The sequence below is a fragment of the Aptenodytes forsteri genome, unplaced genomic scaffold (genome assembly GCF_000699145.1).
Source record: "Aptenodytes forsteri isolate BGI_AS27 unplaced genomic scaffold, ASM69914v1 Scaffold55, whole genome shotgun sequence".
NCBI classification, from domain to species: Eukaryota; Metazoa; Chordata; class Aves; order Sphenisciformes; family Spheniscidae; genus Aptenodytes; species Aptenodytes forsteri.
In genome coordinates, this window is record NW_008796063.1 from 11,159,853 (window position 1) to 11,181,594 (window position 21,742).

At 57.9% G+C, this 21,742-nt stretch overlaps 1 protein-coding gene across 1 annotated transcript in view; it reads right to left on the minus strand.

Moving 5' to 3' along the window:
- Nucleotides 1-19,279: 19,279 nt before the first annotated feature.
- The window catches only part of MSRB1 (methionine sulfoxide reductase B1), an 8,416-nt gene continuing 5,953 nt past the window's right edge, over nucleotides 19,280-21,742 (minus strand). The window contains exons 3-5 of the mRNA XM_019473958.1: nucleotides 21,520-21,717; nucleotides 21,290-21,404; nucleotides 19,280-20,627 (exon numbers count right to left, since the gene is read on the minus strand). Coding sequence (XP_019329503.1) covers nucleotides 20,596-20,627; nucleotides 21,290-21,404; nucleotides 21,520-21,717 — 345 coding nt within the window. The 3' untranslated portion in view covers nucleotides 19,280-20,595. The remainder of the gene's footprint in view (nucleotides 20,628-21,289; nucleotides 21,405-21,519; nucleotides 21,718-21,742) is intronic.

Below are 21,742 nucleotides of genomic sequence, written 5' to 3' on the forward strand. Positions count from 1 at the left end.
AGAGCACCGCTTTCCCAGTTTGGTGATCCTGTCGAAAGGTCTCCTGCTGCAGCTGCTCGCCGGGCTGCCGGTGGCGCTGGTGTCTGCCGGGGGACAGGGCTGCCTTCCCCAGGCAGGAGCAACGTCGCTGCGATGGGCATCGATGTGTTTGCACCAAGGAGCTGAAGCCAGGCGGGCAGCAAGCAGCAGGGAGCGGAGCCAGTGCAGCCAGCACGCCGGCTGTGCTTGCCAGTCCTTTGCGGTGCACGGCTGGGAACAGTGTTGGCAGGATTTATCCTCGCCCCTGGGGAGAGCAGGGACAGGCACTGCCGTACCCTGTACCCCAACACCTCAGCTTGCTCCCAAGGCTGGTGCGCACCACGGTCCCTGCCCTGGGTCACTGCATAAACCCTGGCATCAGGGCTCTGCACCCTCGGGTGGCACCCCACGGCCCCAGGGGGGCTGGGGGCAGCGGCCCCACGGGCATCTCTGTGGCACAGCTGGTCCCCAGGGCCGCTCACAGCACGCAGGAGCCACCGGGCTGCTCTGGCAGAGGCAGATGAAATTGTTCGGGGCTGTCACCGGCGTTACGGATGGGCTGCGAGCGCTGGTGGGGAGCGGCACGCAGACACTGCGGATGTGGAGGGAGCCTCCACGTTTCCGACCCCTGATTGATGAGATGCAAGTGCTGGCCATTTCACTTACTGTATCACCGTTGCCTCAGCCCTCCGGCTGGGACGAAGGTGCTTTGAACCTCGGAGACAATTGTCTCCACTGAAGGACGAGAAGGGTCGTTTTTTTCCCCCTGGGGTCCCGGCAGGAGCGAGCGGGTCCCCAGGAAGCCCCACGACCTGGCCGATGGCTTGGCAGCTCCCCAGGGACTGGGGTACCTCAGCCCGGGGGCAGCCGGGGCACAGCGGCCGTGCGGAGGAAGATGCCAAAGGAGCTTTCGGTTGCTGCCAAGGGGAAGAGGTGAGACACATCCAAGCTGGCCAGGAGCTCCCATGGCAGTGATGCCCAGCGCTGATGGGCGAGCAGCAAAGGGGAAAAATAAAGCTGCAGAGAAGCCTGACCCTGGCCGGTGCCAGCACTGCCGGGCTCGCAGGAGGCACCAGGGAGCCATGAGCAGTATGCTCATCCCATGCGGGATGCTCAGCAATGGCGACGCTCCGTCCATGCCAGATTTGCAGTTTGCCTCAGGGCCGCCCTTTCGTCGGTGACAGGCCAGCCTGGCTGGCTGCGGGGGTCCCCGTGCTGCCAGGGGCTGCCTGCCTGTGTGGTCCCCAGGGCTGGGATGGCTGCGGGCTGCCTCCTGCCCTACCCAGCTTGGCTGGGTCAGCGGTGACGTGAGCTCTCCCTCCAAACCGCCCGGGCGCTGCTGCTGCGGCATCGAGGGGGTGAGCAGGGACCCCCGCGTGGCACAGGGACATGCAGGGAAGTGTCACTCCGGGGGGTGCATCCCAGTCCCATAGTGCTGGCTGCTGCGCCTGGCCCCCCACATCCCCTCAGGGCAGGGCGCAGCTTCCCAGCCGGGCTGCAGATGTCCCCCCCACCGCACCGGGCGCTGCGAGGTTGGGGGCTGGATCCTGCCTTGGCAGATCTTGTGGCAGAGCATCAGTTGGAAATGTCTGGCGACCGTCTCAAAGGGCCGTGCGTCTGTGCAGCAGCGAGAGCCTGATGCCAGACGTGGTTGCGCACATATGTGTGGTTTGAATCGGGGTTTTTCTGGGGGGAGGTCTCCCTCCAGCCAGGTGCATTGCCCTCTCCTCTCCGAACGCAGGGCTGTACCTGCCAGCCTCCCTTGGGGTGGCTCAGCCCTGGAGGGAGGAGGCACTGGGACAGAGCAGGCTGCCAGGGCAGCCATCCCCGAAACTCCCTGTGCCCCATCCGGGGGATCACTCGGAGCAGAGGGGGTAGCCAGCCCCACCGCAGGCTGAAATCCTGGTCCCAAAGCAGGTGAGGTTCACGCCTGATCCGGGACAGCGAAGTGACAAGCCCGACCGAGGGCCAAACAGAGCAACATCAGTGTGGTGGCACATGAGCTCGATGCTCCCCTTGTCCATCCTTTCCCCCACCCCAAAACTGGCGGGTCCAAGCAGGATGGGACCCCAGATAACTGGCCAGAGCATCCTGACCGGCCACCCCAGCACCACGACCCAGCCTTTCCTCCAGAGACCTCCCCTCTGCCCGCCGCAGCAGGCAGGCGGGAGCCGCAGAGTGGGTGCTCTGGGATTTCCCAAAGTTTGTTATTACAAAGAAAGAAAGAAAAGGGCTCAAGGGATCAGTGGGGATGAAAAATGCTTTAGAAACACGGGAGATCATTTAACAGGTCACCTCCACAGCGGAGTTTGCCAAGCTGATAAAGGCAAGCAAACTTATTAAGGCACGCACAGCTTGATTCGAAACGGCTGCTCCCAAACAGCCAATTACTCCGGGCCGTTCCAATCCAATTAGGAAGGCTGTTTCCCTGATTACAGCGGTGTGTTTTACAAATACAGCACAACTCCTTGGGTTCAAAGAGCAATCCATAAAAGGGAGCTCAGTAAGAGGCAAGCCAGCATCCACAGCCAGGGGAGGCAAACCCCATCCCCGTCCCTGGGGATGCAGGTGTCCCTGTCCCCAGGGACGTGGGTACCACAGGGGATGGGATGCCTGACCCCCAGGCACGGTGACGCTCGCTGGAAGAGCAGCCCTGTGACTGTCCCTAAGGCAGCACAGCCCTGCCAGCCAAGGAGACAGGATCTCCGAGCTGCGGTCCCCACCAGGAGCTGGGGCCCTGGGGTCATCTGGATAGGGGATGCCACCGGGGGTCCCTGTCATTGCTACCCTGTGTAGTCCCCTCCAGGCTCTCAGCAAAGGCCACCTCTTGTCACCCAGCTCAGCTAGCCTGTGACATTAGCAAGCCTTTCCCCAGAGACCTGGCAAGCTTTGAGGTTTACCCACTGGGTACCGAAAAATAAAAAACCATCCTCAACATAATGTTGCGGGGTGATTTGCCCTGATCCTGCTGGTGGCGAGAGGCAGGTTTTACAGAGGGAGAAACCTGGACGGGACCATCGGGGCTTTGCCTGAGCTCACCAGGGCTAGCCGAGCTGGGATGGATACGAGCACGAAGAAGGAGGAATGAATCGTGTCTCCCTCTAATTGGGATAACGGGCACTTCGGTACAGCAAAAAAAGCCGATCCCCTCCGGGCCCGGGGGGTTCCCATCACCCGGGGCAAAGGAGACACCAACAAACTCATCACCGCGCTCACACAGAGGATGAAAAGTTAACCCGCAAACTCCGTCCTCGGTCCAAGAGGCTGAGCCGGGCTGGGGGTGCAGGAAGGGCCAGGGCCGGGGCTGAGCCGCGGCTCCAGCGCCTTCGCGACCGTCCAAACCCTCACCGCAACCGCTCCAACGGGTTCGCTTCAAAATCCTGGCGTGCGGCCACCTCTGGGGTGTAGCACAGCCCCTGTTATTAAAATGTGTGACAGCAGCTCAAGATGGAAAGTGAAGTTGTACATTCTCCATCTGAAACTCCAGGAGGAATTTCAAGCAGGGGAATGCAATTTCCAGCCTGGAGGAGAGCCAGCAGCACCAGGGCGAGATTTTTCTTAATATGGTTTTGCAAAACTTGAATACAGAAAATTGCCCGTAGCTATAGCAATACCAGCGAGCTGGAGACAGCCCCGCTCGGGGAGGAGGCGAGGCATTTGCACAACAAAAACACCCACCAACTCCAACAAACCTGCTGTCCCCTGCCACCGCCGGGACGTTTGGACACCTTAGCTCCCTACTCCAGCCCAGTGTCCGCTGGGATTTGGGGGCTGAGCCACGCAGAGGCTGCGTGGACCAGGGCAAAGCCGCTCTCCTGCCTGCCTTGGGAAGGGAGCAGCGTCCCGGGAGCGAGGGTTTCAGCAGGGGAAGCAATGCCCCCAGCATCGGGCGCTGGCTGCAGCCTTGCAGAACTCCCCACGGGGCGGCAGGACGCGGCTGCACAGCACGATGCGCCTTCCCGCAGCGCTGCAGGTGACCAAACAGCAGCACAGCATTTCACAGAAGGCAAAAGCTGGTGCTGGCAGCACCAAAGGGATGACGTGGCTTTTCCCAGCCCCTCGGCACTTGCAGGTCTCCGCTCCCTCCATCAGCCTGGCAGGGACACGAGTTCAACAGCTCCACCTCATTCCCCTAACGGCGTTTTGGGGCAGCGGTGGGGTCCCAGAGGGGTGGCAGCCTCCCCGGCCCCGGGACCCCCGGCCGCCCCGCTGCCCTCTGCCTCCACACCAGCCTGGGGAGCACTGCCTGCTCACGGCAGCGCAGACGTGGCTGGCTCCTGGCCAGCTGGAGTTACAAAAGGAGCCTTCCCCCTATTTCTGCTTTTGATTTAAATAATCCCAATAAGGGGATAAAGCAGCCAAAACCCACTGATTTTTTTAAAGCTTCAATTTAAAAAATAATATACATGAAATGTGCGATTTTTATTAGAGTAGGCAGAGCTGCAGAGTATCAGACACAGCCCTTCGCTAACCAGACCTCTGTACCCGGGACACCAGCTATTAACTGTACCATCCAGAGCGCTCAGACATCCGCCGCACAGCATCCCAGCTCTGCCCTGGCCCCGCTTTCCTCCTCATTTCCCACACAAACACAAACTCGGGGCTGGCTGCAATCGTTCCTTTATTGGTGCCCTCCTGGGCGAAGACGCAAGAGTGACAACAGTTTCAGGTCATCCTGGGAGCGAACAATTACAGGGACAGGGAGGCGGCACAAAAGCAAAGGTGGGGTTTTTTTGGTGTTTAATTTGCTGTTGCCCAGTGTCTGGTCACACAGGTCTGTGGAAGCAGAGGGATTTCTTTATCCTGGTTAGATGTATGGGGCGACAAGGCCATTTCCAGCTGAGAAAGTCCCTTCTTGAAGAAGTCAGGCGATGCCACGCAGTCGGACGGTGAAACATCGCTGTTTGCAGATGGATGACGGCTGCAGCGGAAGCCGACAGCGTGGAGCCTGCCCGGCTGCAGCGGGACTTTCAGCGCGATGCCCGGCACCCTGATGGGTGTTTCAGGAGATCTGCAGCCCAAAAAGCTTGGGGACGAGGTGGGTTCAGTGCTGTGGAGGTGGCAAAGTCCCCGTGGGTTTACCGGAGCCACGACCCAAGGGCAAGCCGGCAGCACCTCTGCCTTTCTCGGGCAGGGAGGGAACAAGGTCTCAGGTCCCACCGTCAGCTCCTCGTTATCAGCCCCTCCGACACTCCTCACATCCCCTGCAGTTATTTCTGCCTGTCTGCTAGGTCAACCTGCACAACGAGCAGTTGACTGACCAGCCAGGGGTATCTTGACAACTTCTTATCTGCTCTTTACAAGCTTAGTAACTCAGTGGAACCATAATTACGTGTTCATTGCTGATCTTATTTAATTACATGCCAAATAGACGTATTCTCTAATGTGCTTGGAAGCATCCCAATAAAGGCTCTGAGCAGCCCATCAATATGTATGTGAACGCGGGTATTCGTTCTGCCGGGCGTTTCACCAGCCGGTGCTTGTTTGCAGGTCTAAATCAATAGTATCATCCCATTTGGGAAGGTGTGGGGTCGAGAACCGGAACATCTGGAGCAGAGCCGAGCAATAACGAAACACAAAGCAAAGTTTTAAAGAAAACGTCTCAAATGGATGGAGGAGAAAAAGCGGAGTTCAAAGGGCTCCCCGCTGCCAGCGAGGAGGGAGGCAGGCTCCCAAGTGTCCTTCTGTCATGCATTTGGTTGGGTTTTGGAAACAGGAAAAAAAAAATGTGGTGTCGAAGGGGGAGGCAAAACCACTGGATTAAACCCTGGCCAGCTGCGCCCCCAGCAAAACCTGCTCCTCCGCTGTGGGCAACGCGGATTCCAGAGCTTAATGCGATAAAACCTGAATTTCAGAAGTTTTTCAGTAACAGCAGAAGGATCAGGCTGTGACTTTGGGTCAGAATCCTGACTTTTAGCCCCCCCCCAAGATGGGGACGGTCCTGCTCCCTGGGCCACCCCCGAGCTCTCCCTGCATCCCGCGGTTGATGCTGGGCAGCCCCTGGCACGGGGCAGTGGGTGCAGGTGCCCCTGGCATCATACGGGCTCCATTGCCCAAGCAGCCCTGCCAACAGTATTTGTCATATATAGTGGTAATGCATTTTCTTTGTCTGTTCTCATTGTCTACTCCAGTCTTAATCCTGCAAAACCCCTATGACAGCAAAATATTGCACCATTAAGAACAGCTAATGAATGGATAATGAATCTAGTAACGAACATAACGAGCCAACACCCTCATTCCCCCAAATAGTGGCATGCATCATGTGCACTCGTGAATTACAGCTGCCGAAGTCAAAGCCCGAGCGGCCGTCAGGTCACGCCAGAGCTGCGCATGCCAAGACCCTGCTTTCCAGGTGAAAAACACCCGCTTTCCGGCAAGACCTTGGGTCTCACCCAGGAGCGAGGAGAGGCGAGTGGAAGGGAGCCCCAGGGAGCACTGCTGCCTGCCGGGAGCTGCCGCCGGCACGAGGGAAGGGTCCGGGTCCGGCTGCCGTGCCTCGCCCAGCAGGCGAGGGCCGATCCCACTCATCTCTCATCATCTGCGATGCACATGCTGAAGCAATCAGCGGGGAAAGGCTGGAAAGCCTCCAAAATAGGAGAGGGCGCAGGGTACACTCGCGTTCCCGCAGCCCCAGGGCTGCAATACCTCCCGCACCAATAAACTGCAGGTGCTGGGGGATTGCGAGCACTTGCCCGCGCACTTCAATAGCATTCAGATCCTGCTTCCCGGTACCCCAGCCCCTTCCCAGCTCACACACGGCAGGGAAAAGCATTGGGGAAAAAAAGAAAAAACATTTAGAGACAAAAGCCTCTTGGTGGTGAGGATCCCCTTTCCCGGGGACAGTAGGCATCTGGTTCCTATAGCGCAGGCACCCACATGTGCTGTATGACCCCGCGGGCCCCATCCCCTGCCCGAAAAAGGCAGGTCAGCGCTCGCCGGCTCTGCGGGAAGGAGCCAGGGCTTTGTCTGGAGCCCGGCCGACGACAGGAGCTTTCAGGCAAATCACCTGGGCTCTGCTGTGTCTGGGAGAAATGGAGCCAGGACCAAAGCTGCCAGTAACCTGAGGCTCGTCAGTCCGAGAGCTCCGCTCCACAGGGAGAGCCGCCCCGGGGGCCCTTAGGCTGGCATCACTCCACGTGGGCTTGTGGCACCCACCAGCATCCCATGCCTCAAAGCTTCATCCAAATATTTGGATGCTCGTGCTCCGGGACTCTCCTGTCACTCCCCACACCACAGTCCCAAGCACACCCATGGGGGTCTCCTGTAGAGTGGCAGAAGCCCCCAGCCCTGGCTCATCCACCCGGGACCCTCTGCCTGTTCCTCCACCTCTTGCCAAACACGTCCCAACAGCACCAGCCCCTGCCCCCATGTGAACTTCACAGATAAACCCCTGGAGCCCCACGGAGAAGGGAAGAGCCAACAGCCCTCACCGGAGAGAGTGCAGGAGCATCCCCACCAGCTTGCTGGGCTGCAGCACCCTCCCCGCAGCCACCGGCACATGGTGATGTACGTCCCCACCTTGGGTCTCACCCATCACCTGACCCAACTTCTGAGCACAGATGAAAACCAACAAGAGAGCCCATGAATCCAAAATGCTGGGAACGGGTTTTAGGATCACGCCTTGGGGGTGCGAAACCCAGACAGACGCCCATCCGTACCGCGCATCCTTCCTGCACCGGGGCTCAAGTCCCCGCTGCAGTACCAGGAGGGGACCAGAACAGCCTGACATGGGGGACCAGCACATTCCCCAGGCACCTTCTCATGCTGGGGGTCTCGCACAGCCATAGCCAGGCTTTTGCATCCCAGGCTGCCAGGATGAGGCCGGAGAGGGGGACAGATGACAAGCCAAGGGCAGCCAGGGGAGCTCAGACACAGGGGCTGGCTGCCCGCAGCTCCCCAAACAGGGACATGCCTGGGACAAGCCTGCTGGCTCTGCCCTGGCCGTGCCTCCCAGGGCATCCCTGCATCCCTCTTCCTCCCGTCATCCCCACCTTTAACTCTCACGGCTGTTGGAGCTCCTCAGAGCATCCTCTGCCTCCCCAAAACAGCCGGGTCTGCCCAACGGGGTGCTGCAGGGCACTTCAGTGCCGGGAGCCCCGATGGTGCTCACCCACTCCATGCAGCACCAGACGCAGAGCCGGGACGTGGGGCCAGGCCCCCCCAGCCCTTCTCCCGCTGCCCCCCTGGAGCAGGACCAGCCCGCAGGACCCGCCATCCCGGGGCTCATGTGAACGCCCTGTGGTCATTTTTAACCTCAGATCTTTGGCATTATTAATAACATACATGTGGGTCTCGCTTCCCCTATGGGATAACATCTGGGGGATATTCATCATGGCCACCGCAGGCTGCAGCCCCCCGCTCTCCCTGCAGAGCGGGATGGGTCACATCTGAGCACCGAGTTGCTTGATGTGGAGTCATTAGCATGCACAGACTTCCAGCCCAATTACTTGACAGATGAAATCAAGATCCGTTGGCCTTATTGTTTGCATCTGGAGGGCTGCATCCACACACACTCCTCCTGCCTCCTCCTCCTCCTCCTCCTCCCCAGCCCGGCCGTGCTGTGCCAGCATTGGCTTCATCTGGATGTCGTTTACCATGGCTTGGCATATGGGAATGTAGCAAATACACCATAATAAAATTAGCCCTACACAACACCAATTATCCACAGCACCTTCAGAGAGGAAAGGATGCACCATTTCCCGACCATCCTTTCTCTGCCCGTCTGTGGGGAGAGGAGCCCACTGATTTTCCTCCCATGAGCAGCTCTCGCAGGAGAAGGCTTGCTCTCCCAGCGAGCACGGAGAGAAGCCCAGGTGGATCACACCACAACCTGTTTGCAGTTCCAGTTTTGCAGCCAAGCCGCTGCTATTCTACCGACTGATTTTACACAAAGGAACAATTATGCTTCATTTCTACCCATTAACACGTTCGACAGCGTTGAGCTTGCTTTAAGAGAAAAAAAAAAAGTTGCATCAGAAATAGTTGAGGTGCTGAAGTCAGCACACAGGTGTTGGGGCTGACGCAGCGCCCGGCAGCGTGCCAGCACCAGCCCAAGCAGAAAGCTCCTAATCCCGGCAATTTCAGCCCATAAACATGGGCAAGGGGAAGGGGCTCACACCCCAGCAGACCCCAGGCAGTGCCGGCCACCGCAGTGGGTGGGTTTGGCTTTGCCCCGGAGCCTCTCCGGGAGCTGTTAATTAGGAGAGAGGAGGTTAATTCTTGCCACATGTCTCCCACGGCGCTTTGCTCCTCTCGAGGAGCTGATGCTTCGCCGGGGGCTCTGCTTCGCTGCAGGACAGGAACGCGGGGTCTCTCCAGAGGAAGCCCCAAGTCCTCCTGGACCATCGCCAGGGAGGCAGCAAGAGTTGGCCACAGGCAGAGAGCAGGGATGGCCCTGGCTGCTGCAGGGGCATCATCCCCGCTTGGCATCATCCCTGGGGCAGAGATGCCAGTGCACCCATGGTGGCTCGCCCAGCATGCAGGAGGGTGCCCGACCAGCCCCATGGCCAGCACAGAGCAGCAGCAGGGACGAGGGGCTGCCTTGGAGGCAGGCACCGAGCAGCAGAAGGAAATCGGGTTTCTTTTTTCCCCTGTAACCCATCTGTCCTTAATTTCTTTGGGGGTTTCACTCCAAATTCTTCAGATTCTACGGCAAATGCTTTGCAGTCCTCAGCTCAGCTCGCCTCGGCGGCTGCCCGGCTCAAAGCTGCCTGCAACCGGAGCAGAGGGAAGGGAAAATACCAACCCCATAAATTCACCAACAAATAACCCATGTCCGACTGGCATCACCAGCAGCAATGCAGAGGCAGTGGGGGCCTTTATCGGGGGCTGTGGCAGCTCATCCCTCCACGCAGCACCAGGGAACAACAGATTTTGTGGCAGGGGACACCAGGCTGTGCACCAGCCCCAGTTCCAGCCCGCGTCCGTCCATCGCTATGTGCTGTGCTCCACGCATAGAGCAGGGGGCTTAAGCTTTGGCCCATTTTTGCCGACACCTGGACCAAGCAGTGCCAGTCCTGTCCGGGAGGTACAGGCACGGCCACGCTCTCGCTGTGCATCCCTTCCCCTCCTGCAGACCGCAACACCAGGAGGCAGATGTCTGCCTTGCCAGAGCTCTGATGGAAGGTGTTTCCATTTGCTCTTATAATTTGTAGCAACAAATCACTTGTTTTGCCCTAATTTTGCAATTACAGGATGGTAGCTCTGGGCTACAAGCAAACGCAAATGCCTCAGGCTGGGGATCAAACCAGTGTCGCACATGCACCCGTCCCTGCATGGAGCAGCAGCGTGGTATGATGTACACTGCAGTTGCTGCTAATTAGTCACTAATTTTACAGACTTTTTAATGGTTTGCAGTCATTTAACCTTTCCCATGGGCTGGAGCCCTGCAGCCAGACCTCTCCCGGTGGACACCAGGAGAGCTCTGCAGCGGCTCCCCAGGGAGAGCGGGGCGGCAGTGCCGGTGGCAGAGCAGGACCCTCGGCGCCAGCCACAGCCCCGTCCCCAGGATGCTGGGGACAGCCTGGGAAACGTCGAGAGGCACTCACAGCCTGGCTGAGGCCGAGCTCGGGGTGGTCACAGCTCCCCTCGGGTGTTCCCACCTCCCCAGGATGCCGGGATCCAAAATGTCTCTCCCCCTGCTGTCATGCAAAGCAGAAATTCAGATCCTGGACGAAACTGGATAACAATGATCCTGCTCCATCAGTGACCCGCACAAGCCCACATACAGGTTCAATTTGGGCGCAGTTTTTGAGATTTAAGCAGTGCCCTGGCTTGACGTGGGCTGTCTGTGAGAGCACGTTTCCTCCCCAGAGCCTACGTCCAAGCCACGGGTTTGATAAGCATCAGGATACCGCGCTGGCCTCAAATGGAGAAATTAAATGAATACCTTGCATATTTTGGCGACTCATGCACGTGAGCAGCTGTAATTGAAGACACGATCCGTCTCGCCCTTCAGCATGTATTGGCAAATTACAGCCTTTCGTTATCTCCCTGAGTTTAATCTGCATCAAGGCAGAGGCATTCGTCTCGCGTTCGCCCCTCGCAGGGAGCCCAGCTCCCAGTGAATCCCTCAGAAACAAGAAACGCTCCAGGCTTATCTTCGCCCATCGCGCAAACACCCGTGCCGAGAAAGCCCGCTGCACATGTGGGCGGCTGCCCTGGCTCCAGCCGGGTGTTTTGGCACATCTGTGCCACCCGGTGCTCGGCACAGCTGGGATGTGCTGCACGGGGGCCTGCAGTGTGCAGAGCGCTGCCCCGGGGACCTCGGCTATGCAGGAATATGCAACCATTGGGTTTTTCTTTTCCCCCCATAAATACCGTACTTCCAGGCTAACCTGGAACAAGGCAGACAGCAAAAAAAAAACCCTCAGCAAACCACAGCCCTGTCCTGTCCGTGCGGCACAGGAGCCCCAGCAGCAACCCAGCTTTGCAAGGAGCCTCCTTCAGCCCCGGGGAGCCCAAGGGCTCGGGAACGTGTCCCACCGGCAGGCTGGGGTGCACCGACCCCCACGCTCCAGAGGGAAACCCCTTTGCAAAGAGCCCGAGAGACCACAGCAACCTCCTTCCCATGGGAAACCCAGCTGAGAGCTGCAGTCCTCCTTTCTAATGCCTCCCGCTCCCCTGGCAGCCCATCGCCATCCGCGTGGGTCCCACCAGGGATGGACACAAGCCCCAGTAATACGGTTTCCCTGCAAAGACCTGCTTGGGCTCACAGCTCTCTGGAAGACTCAGGCACCCACAAAACAGGGTGTTCATCAGGGGTTGCGGGTGTATTCAGAGCAGGGGGTGCAGGAGCCCTGCTGAGCAGCACCCCCAGGATCCGCCACCCAGACTGGGGGCTCCGCACTGCGGCTCCCACCCCGCAGCCAACATTTCACCCTGATGTTTATTAGCATTTATGCGACATCTATTGTTCAGTTTTTTAAATACACAATAAAGCACATAAGATGAGGATGCAGCTCAGGGTTGATGTTTAAATCAGGTCTTGGGGGTTTTGCTCCGTTCAGCCGAAGCAGTTGCTCACCGAATAGGGCCATCAGACAGAGGGTTTGCTCCTGCTGACTCCAGCGATCTCCATCTGAAGGGTCTTGGGGCTGCAGCATCGACAAAGACCCCCAAGCAGCCTCTGCCCCAAACCACAGCTCAGCTCATCCCAAGAGGGGCCAGGACTGGCTGCTCCCTCCTTTAAGCCCTGCTCTGGGTGATGTCTGAGCCCAGGTGGAGCAACTCAGCCCCATCAGTGTCCTCAGCCCCAGCCCTGCCCTGCCCTCCCTGCTGCACTGCCTGCTCGCCCATCAGCTGTGCAGGCAGGATCAGGCCCACGGTGCCCAGGAAGGGCCTCCCGGTGCCCCGTTTCTGCAGGGCTTTCAGCAGGCTCATGCCCAGTTCCAGCACGGGTCCATGCGCCGGTGAGCCGGGCACATCCTCAGCTGATGCATCCAACTCTGCAAAGCAACGGGGCAAGCAGGGCCGAGCTCTCCGTGCCCATCAGCTGGTGCTTCTGGGCTGGGAAAGGACATATTTGCCCATTGCTCAAACTGAGGCTGTTTTTTAGCAGGTCATTAATTACAGCGAGCTTTAAGGAGCCAGGAGGCTGACACAGCCAGCCTGATGAACCGGCCCGCTGTGGGTCCTGTGGACCCTGAGAAGTGGTTAAAGATAAGAGCTTTTTGGCAATGCAACAGAAGAGGGTGTCTCCCTACCTCAGAGGCGTGCTGGGAAGCATGGCCGAGGCCAAGCCCACTGGCGGCACCAGCAGAGCCTCCGGCTCCCATCCCGCAGCACCGTAGGGTGATGGGACAACCCAGACCAGCTCTATGGGGGCTGCTGGCCTCCACCTCGCTTCGTGGATGAGCTGGAGGACAGGGAGGGTCAGATCCACCGGGTACCGAACAACCCAGGAGGTTCAAAAGCTCTTTGAGCACAAAACCCGCGATCCCTCGGTGCCTGTTTCCATCCGAGCACCGTCTGAGCCGGAGCAGCACAGGCAGCCGGTCCCCGCCGGTGTCCCCCGCATCCCGCCGGAGCGACCGTGCCCAGTTGTTGCCATCCCTCTGCTGCGCGTGGGCTGGGCAGGAAAAGCAGACAATCTCCAGTATTGCATCTTAGGAGCCATCAGTTAAATGAGCTATTTTAATTAAGCGCAATCTAAGTTATGCGGTAATGTCAGGAGAGATGATAGAAAACACTCCACTTGGCCTAGCCAGCAGGGAAGGATGTATTTCACAAGCTTCATTAGCCTGTGACCCGTCACCGACCTCGCCCCATGCACGTGCTTGTGCACGCTTGCACGCTTGCACCCACAAACCCTACTCGCTTCGAGCCGTACTTCCCGGGAAAAGAGCATGCCACCCGATTTCTGTCCTGCTGTCCAGGATGGGCCGATGGAAAGCACCGCGGTCGGGGTTAGCTTGTCTGGACAGAAGGCAGGGAGCTGCGCCATGCAGCGTGCCATGCCCCCACGCCTGGACGGACAGACGGGTGGACACGGGACGCGGCAGCACTTCCCGCCTGCCCTGAGCATTTCCTGAGCATTGCATCCCCGTCAGAGCCTTGACACTTCGCCCACCAGAGCCAGCGGCTTAAATTAATCTGAGATTAACTAGTTCGATCTCTTACTTTGAATTTTATGCCTGTGAGATTTTTTTTTAAAGCGCAGAGAAGTTAATTTCCAGCAGAGCTGTCGTGCTGCTGGCAGGCACAGCCACAGCCATAAAATACCAGCCCCGACTCAAGACGTCAGAGGGGAACAAAGATAGACTGTGATGCAGAAAAGATGCACGCATTTAAAATAATCTCCGAAGAATGCAGCACAGCCCTGAAGACACATGTCTCCAGCGTCTCTCCCGAGCTGATCTTTTCCTCTTTAAATAGACTGCACCGCTTATTCCCTGCTGGTGGCTTTCCAGCCTTTATTTTGCTTCTAATAGCGATGCAGTTCAAAACCATCATCTCCTCCTGGTCCCTCCAGGACCAGCCCCTTGCTGGGTGCTGCTCGCCAAGCGCGCGGCCAAGCGCGCGGGCTCCTCGGAGGTGGCCTCCGCACCGCTGCTATGGAGCACCCGGAGCAAGAGCCCGCGGCCCCGGAGAAAATGTGGGTTTTGCAGAAATTCTTGGCAGTCCTCCCACAGCTTTCCTACTCCCGAAATTAAAGGATCGAGCTGCAGCAACCCCTCCATCTAAATTAAAACGAGCTATATTTACTGTTCATGCTAATTGAATTATATTAACTCCGAGCTGGATGATAAGCAGAACTGTCCCTTACAGTTCCTGGTCTTAATATGTTTAGCGTTCAGACAAATGCACGCCAGTGTGTCATCGTGTTCAAAGCGGAGGAATTTGGTCCTGGGCTATTTTCACCCTGCCCTGACAAGGCTGGCCGGGAACCCAGGGGTTTTTCGGGGTTTGTGGTCCAGAAGCGCTGGCGAGTCCAGTGCGAACGCGGCGTTTCTTCCTCCGGCACTGGGGAGGTGAAACCCCGCCGGGGTGGCACAGGCGGTGCTGCATGGTGATGGCAGCGCCGAGATGGGCTTGGGGCGATGCCGGTGCCGCGCGGGCACCAAGCAGAGGGTGGTACCAAGGACGGGAGCGGCTTATCCCCTGATCCGTATCCCCCCATCTCTGCAGGGCTACAGTAGGGCAGGATCCAGCCTGACCCTGCTGCTGCTGCAGGATCCCGTCCCGGCGGTGCCGTCCCCACTGTCCCCATCCAGGCGAGGCCACGGCCGGGTGGGGAGGGACACAGCCTGCAGCACCCACCCAAAAGTTGGGGCAGCGAAGGGGTCCTGGCTGGGGCAGAGCACCGTGAGGCAACAGGACAGAGATATCGGCGGAGAAGCAGAACATGCCATCAGCCCTAACGCCATCAGGATGAACTTAATTCAAAAAACTCGGGCAGGAGGCTGCACTAAGGCCAAAGGACCCTGCCAAGAGTCACACTTCCTATAGTGAAGTGCATAAAAAGCTGGACATGTAAGACACGAAGAAAGCACTGTCAGGGTAGGCCAGTGCCAGCCAGCAAATATATAACAGTGGGAACATGAAATAGTAATCATTGCTGTATAAAACAATAGGAAAAACCTGCCTTTTGAGGCAGCCATCAATCCTTACTCAGCAGGGAACATCAAGAGACACTAATACCATACAGGTTCTGCTTAAATATTTGCCTTCCTTAATGCTCACGCAAGAAGCTTTTGCTTTGAAGTTGAAAATAGACTGTAAATGTCTTTTGTGTGAGATGAAACATGATAAGACATGAAACCAGGAGGCTAAACTGTAGTTAATCACGGTGGTTTTACAAGCAACAAATCATTATTGTAGACAGTAAAGTGTAGCACTTAAAAGCGCATGCCACGAGGCTCGGCAGAGAGGAGAGCCCCGGCTGGCCATCACCTGCCACCGGTGGGTTTTCAGGTCGTGGCCCATCGGGGCGGCCGCGGGAGCAGCCGCGGCGCTGGACCGATGCTGGCGCAGGGCTGGACCGATGCTCCCAAGGCTGGACCGATGCTCGCACAGGGCAGGACCGACGCTCGCACAGGGCTGGAGAGATGCTGGCGCGAGGCTGGACCGATGCCGGCACATCCCAGAGCAGCTTTCCCCGGCGGGGCCTTTCCCAGGGACCACAGGGGCGATGTGTTTTGGGGATGGTTCATCCAGCTCCACGCCGGGGCACGGGGAGGGCAGGAGCGCTGCAGGCATCCCTGTGCCGGCACTGCCGTTTCAGAGGCTGGCACCGGCTCTGGCTGCGCCTGCAGCATGGGAAGTTTTGGCTGGGGGTGATTTGTCCCACCCTGGGCAGACTCTGGGATATCCACGCAGGGAAAGCCACCCCCGAAAACTTGGGATACGCTTGGGCTGAGGATGGAGCCTGCTGTAGACACGGCTCTTTGGGCACGGGAAGGGCAGCACCACCATCAGCCCACGCCGTGTCCTGGTGCAGCCGGCATCCGCTGCCGAGCGCAGGAGCATGCCTGCACCGCGGCACGCACAGCCGTCCCGGGACAGGTATCTCCCACATCAAAAGTGAAGATCATGATTAGAAGCGATGTGCACTTGGGAGCATGAGATAAGACCCCAAAGCAAGCGTATAAGTATGACTGATTAACAAATAAACCCTCACTAATTGCCTTAAAAAGTGAGATCTCAACAGCCGGGGAAGGAAAAAAAGAGAAAGATTTAAATTTTCCTTGGGCTAAACATTTTTCTGGCGCGCTCAGACTCGCTCTGAATGTTTCCAGTCATTATCTCCCTAATTAATACGCACCACAAACCGAAAACAAATTTCCCCACCTCGTGGCTCTGGGAGGTTCAACCGGATTAAACAAACCTCAGGAACGAGGTCAGCGATTGCCCCCCGCCCGGCGAGCAGCGTCTCGGGGTGGGAGGCAGCCCAGAATAGCGACAGATGAAGTTATTATCGGCGACTGAAGTGGAATAAGCCTTTAATTTTCTCCAGCTGCTGCTGGATGTGCTGAGAGACAGGTGAGCTCCCCGGGACGGAGCGGGCGAGGCGGCCGATGGGGAGGCACCTCGCCACCCGACAGCCCCCCGCGTCTCGGGGAAATCAGGGGCGTGTAGCGGTTTCTTAATTATCATCACCTTGTTTTCTGTAATTGACACAAAACCAGCTCCGGCCCTTATTGCATTTTCACAGCCCCAAAAGGAATTCAAATAATCCCTTTTAAGCAAACTGATGCTCCATTGCCCATCACCGGGACGGGACCTTGGCACGGCTCGGGGTCGCGGCTGGGGCCAAAGGTGCCTGTTTGCCGGGGCCCGACTGTGCGAGAGCACCCCAAATCAGGCTGTGCTCCCTGCCCCAAGGGACGCCCCAACGTGTAAAACCCCCAAAGCGCTGCTTTGGGGTCTCGGTGCATTTTTACAGCCAGATGCATCCTCCTGCCCTCGGCGTGCCACCATGCCCACGGACCTGCCGGCACGGGGAAGCCCGTGGGCTCAGCCGGCGTGGGAAAAACTGTCGATCAAAGGGTAAAATTAAATAAAACGACACAAACAGAAAAGAAGGAGCCGTCCCTGCGAGGCCGGGCAGCCCACTTGAAACACGAGTGAAAATTTCAGGTGAAAGCAGCCGGCTGCAGGCAGAGGACTGCCTGGCCAGCCGGCTCGCTCCTCCCGCCGTGCTGGCTCCAAGGAATAATGGTAATTAGAGCTTCCTAATGCCTCCAGGTCATTTTCTTTTTCCTTGCGTAACGTAATTTCTATAGGGCTTGTCGTCTTTATTAGGAAAATTAATCTAAATCTCGCTGTGTTCTGGCCGCTTTGCCATCCGCCGGAGCCATCCTGAGGAGGGTCAAAGAGGCAGGTCCTCTTCATGGCATGCAAATAAAAAAATTAAAAAATTAAAAAGGGAGGTCAGCTGGAGGCTACGGCGGAGGAAATTAATGATTTTTTAAACAACCAGGGAAGTTTGCGTCGGCCTGGTAACATAATTCAATTTCTGTCATTAAACCCGCGTCGCTGATGTGAGGCCGCTTTTGCCCAACTAAGCAAAATCCTTTTATTAAGCCAGAATTGTCATTAGTGTAATAATAAAATGAGGATGAATGGCAGAGGGGAAGGACTGGCCGCAGCCCAGCGGAGGCGATGGGGATGCCCGGTGCCGCAGAGCGAGGGAAGGGCAGAGCAGGTTTCCCCCCGGCCCCGAGCACCCGCAGCGGTCCGGGGAAGGACGAGGGACCCCACGGTGCCCGGGATGGCTGGGGGTGCTCGGCAGAGCTAGGAAGGGGTTAGGGATGGGATCTGCCCTGCAGGGTCGCATCCTGCACCCTTAGCACCAGGTGCTGCCGATACCCCTGGCCAAAATCCCTGCTGGCGTTGGTGGCTCCGGCCAGATTTCCAGGAAAACGTCCCATCCCTATTTAAACCATCCTGAGTTTTTTTGGCTCCGGGTAATTTTCCTTCTCGTCGCTGCAAGGGTGGGAAGGCGAGGCCACTGCCGTGCCCACCCCAGCCGCGTCCTTCCCTCCCCGCAACGCTCTGGGGAAGGGTTAGGAAAAGCACTTGCACCCTCCCGTGCCTGCGTCCGCGAACTGCAAGGCGGCGTGGAAGCGTGGCTGCGTCCCCCGTGGCACACGGTGCCGGAGAGCCCCCCACGAGCGGGAGGAATCACCGCCGTCCCCTCGACGCTGGCACTCCCAAGGAGGTTTCCTTCCACCGCAGCGTCTCAGGGGAAACCACCCCAAAAAATACCTTCCTTCCCAGCGCCGGGGGCAGCGGGGCGGGAGGTGTCCCGGGGACGGACGGTCCCACGGTGCTCCAGGGTGGGAAGCAAAGGGGCAGGTCCTGCCCTCCGGGGCTCACGTGGAGGTGGCCAGGCCAGGGGCCAAGCAGCAGATCAGAGGATTAATCGGTTGAAAAGCAGCTTGAACCTTCAGGCTGGAACCTGATTAGTAATTAGAGCCGGAGGTCGTCCCGCACACGGGGAAGGCGGCGAGGGCGATGCCACGGGGCACGAGCCAGCGGCAGGGCAGGAGGGAGACGTGGCGCTGGCTCCTGCGCTCCAGAGCAGACTTCATCCCCTTGGAGGAGGGAACTGGAGTCTGGCAAAGCCCAGCTCAAGTCTCCAGCCTCCATGAACCCACTATCCAACGCTGCCGGGGCGAAGAGACCTCTGGGAGGCAGGGAAGGGTTGCAGCTTCCAGTCTTGCAGGCAGCTTCATGCGGGGAAACTATCGTGAGGCACCGCTAAAACTCATATCCCTTCTGCCCAGAAGATCCTGCCAGCCCAGACGGTACTAAGAACACAATATGAAACAACCTAAAACCAGCTTCAGCTGGGCAAAAATGCTAACTGGAGCGAAAAGGAAACCTTCCCCAGTGGAAGTTTTGACCCCGGGAATGCCTGAAGGCCTCCAATGCATCAGCATCCCCCTTTCACATGGCAAAACCTGGGGTAGCGGTTACAGATACAGGATAAAACCACACGCACCAACCTCAGGCCAACCCTTTGGGTTGCGAGACCATGCTGGGTGCAAGACAGGCTGTGTCCACACCTCAGGCCACCGGGTCCACAGCTGGAGATAGACTCCAGACGAAATCTGCTCTCAGCTTTCTGGCCAGGGCTTTGTACCTGCATTTGTGCCTGCCTTGCACGCATCCCACCACCGGCGCAGCCCCCGCATCCTTGCATCCAAAACTGGAAAACCGAGCAGAGAAGGAATCCCAGGGCAGATGCACCAGGCACCAGGGTGCCATCATTAGTGCTTTTGGGAAAAAAAAAAAAAAAAAAAAAAAGGTTATTTCTCCAACACAGTGAATCAGTGCTTTATTTTCAGTATTGCGAGAGGTACAAGAGCTGAAGCTCACTGCTGGTAATGAGCTGGCGCGTTGCAATTTTTATCAGTGCCCTCGTAATGATGGGATTGAGGCAAAATACATGCAGAGAAAAGCCTCTAACGTGCCCCTGAGCGCAGCCGCACCGTAACAGCGCCGGCAGCGCAGCCTCACCAAACCGTTCACGCGTTGCACTAGAGCTGCACCACCAGACCCACGGGTCAGCAAAAGCTTTGCTGTCTTCAAAAATCCTTGCGTGTTGATTTCAGAGGAGGATTTGGTTTCTGGGACAGGGAGGGAAGGCCACGAATCAGATGCTGAATTAAGGAGAAATCAGTGTCGCAGCCCTTCCGAGCGCAGAGGAAATGCAGACGTGATTCCCAAAGCCCGAGTTGTGCAAAGCGCAGCCCGTGAGCCCGATTCTGGCCTCCCCTGCACCAGTGCACAGCAAGGAGGAACCGCTAGTGCCACTGGGGTTTATAGCAGAGTGATAAATCTGGTGTAAGGCCAAGTCAGAATCAAGCCCAGAGGACACGAGAAATCTAGAACTGTCTCTGCTGTGTGCAAGATGGGTAGAGGGGTGAAATATCTGGATGCTGTCTAGCAGGATCATAAAATCATCCTTGCCCTAGCACCCTGGAAGGGTTTATATAGAGCAATTCATACCATGATCCCAGCCCAGAATAGCACCAGAGATTAACACAGACTCTGACCTCAGCTAATCCAGCTCCCTGGAAATGCCAGCGGAGCGACTCTGGATTGCATCGGTGCCACGTCAGAATCGGCCCCTCCTGGCTGTGATCTGGAGAGCGTCCTGGCTGGGCTGAAGTCAAGAGCAAAACCGCCCCAGAGCTCAGCAGCGGCTGGACCGCAGGCACACGCGCTGCTTTAATGGACAAAACCAAAAGGACCCAGCAGTAGCTGCTACCGGCAGAGGCGAGGATGCTGGGGAGAACAGACGGTTGGGGAGGGGGTAAGGACGGGTAAAATGAAGAGCTGTAGCCTTTGCATCACCCCAACTTGTGTGAAACACCCTCAGGCGCAGGTCACACAACCCACCACCCAGCAAGCACAGAGCTTCAGCAACCCCGTTATCCCCTCGCCTCCTCCGTGCTCCTCCCAGCACCCCGAATCAGAGCAGCCCTGAGGAGGGAACCGGCCAGGGGAAACCAGGAGCTTCTTTGGGGTTTCTCTTGCTCCCAGTGCCCTCTTGACCGGAGGGTGCACCCCAAGGTGTGAACGCAGGATCAGCCCAAGAGCAGTGTACCAAGTAGAGCAGCTCGCTTACTTCTCCTTCAGGTCCTCGTCTGCTTTGCCTAAAAGAGGGGGAGGAAAAAATCAATGTTCCAGAACCCCCAGCCCCTTTTATATGGTTATTTTGCTACACGCAGCTAACATCTCACAACCATCGCAGTCCGAGAAGCAGGACAGCAAGTCGTGGCCGGGGTGCTGCCCTAAACTCGGCCTCCCAAAGTCTTTTTCTGACTCTGGGGAAGCAAACAGCATGACAACCACAACGGCAAGAGGCCCTGCCCTTCCCCACAGACCCGCTCCCTACCCGTAGGGCAGCTGCAATATTCAGAGCTCCCACCTGACTTCCACGAGGGGTGAACCAGCAAATTCTCCCAGCCCCGTTTATGCCACCGCAGGAGCTCCCTGCCCTCGCTTCGCACCACTAGCGGAAAACCCCCCAACACTCAGCCGCCCCTCGGACACGCGGAGACCTGCGGCCGCATCCAGGAGCTCCAGCACACTCTGCATTTCACCGTGGGAGGTCAGGGAGCCCCTGCCGAGCCGCCAGCTGAGCAGACTGAGGCATGCGAGATTTGTTGAGGATGCGAGTGGCTCCTTGGCTTATCGGAGCTGCCAGCTACGCCCCGCCGAAAGCAGTGCATCGCGCACGGCGTGGCCTGGCTATCAGCAGCTTCGCCAAAAATAACTACGTGGGCTGAAACAGCTGCCAAGCCGCAGCCTGTACCTTTCGGGACGAACTTCAGCGAGCTGCTGAATATTCAGAAGCGGGACTGCCCCCTCTTCGGCCCGTCGTTGAGGAACTCATGGCCGAGCCCGTTGCCACACTTGCCACAAGACACCTAGAAATGCAAGGAGAGGGTTCGGCAGCAAGCCGTCTTTCTCAGCAGACAGGCTCATGAAAAAAAAGCCCGTGGGATTTTTTTTGCTGCTTCCCAAGGGTTTCAGAATCGGCACCTTTAAAGCCCCCGGCCGCTCCTTGCGCTTGGACACGCTGTCCTCGTGGACGGTCTCGGTGAAGGCTGGCCACGGGGACGAATGCTCGTACTTCGCATGGCTGGAGAACAGCTCGTGGCCGCACTTGGCACAGACGTAGATGCCTGGGGAGGGCGGCAGGAGAGGGGTCAGTGCTGGGGGGCACTGCTCCCCGGCCGGCTCCCAGCAGCGATGGCCAAAGATC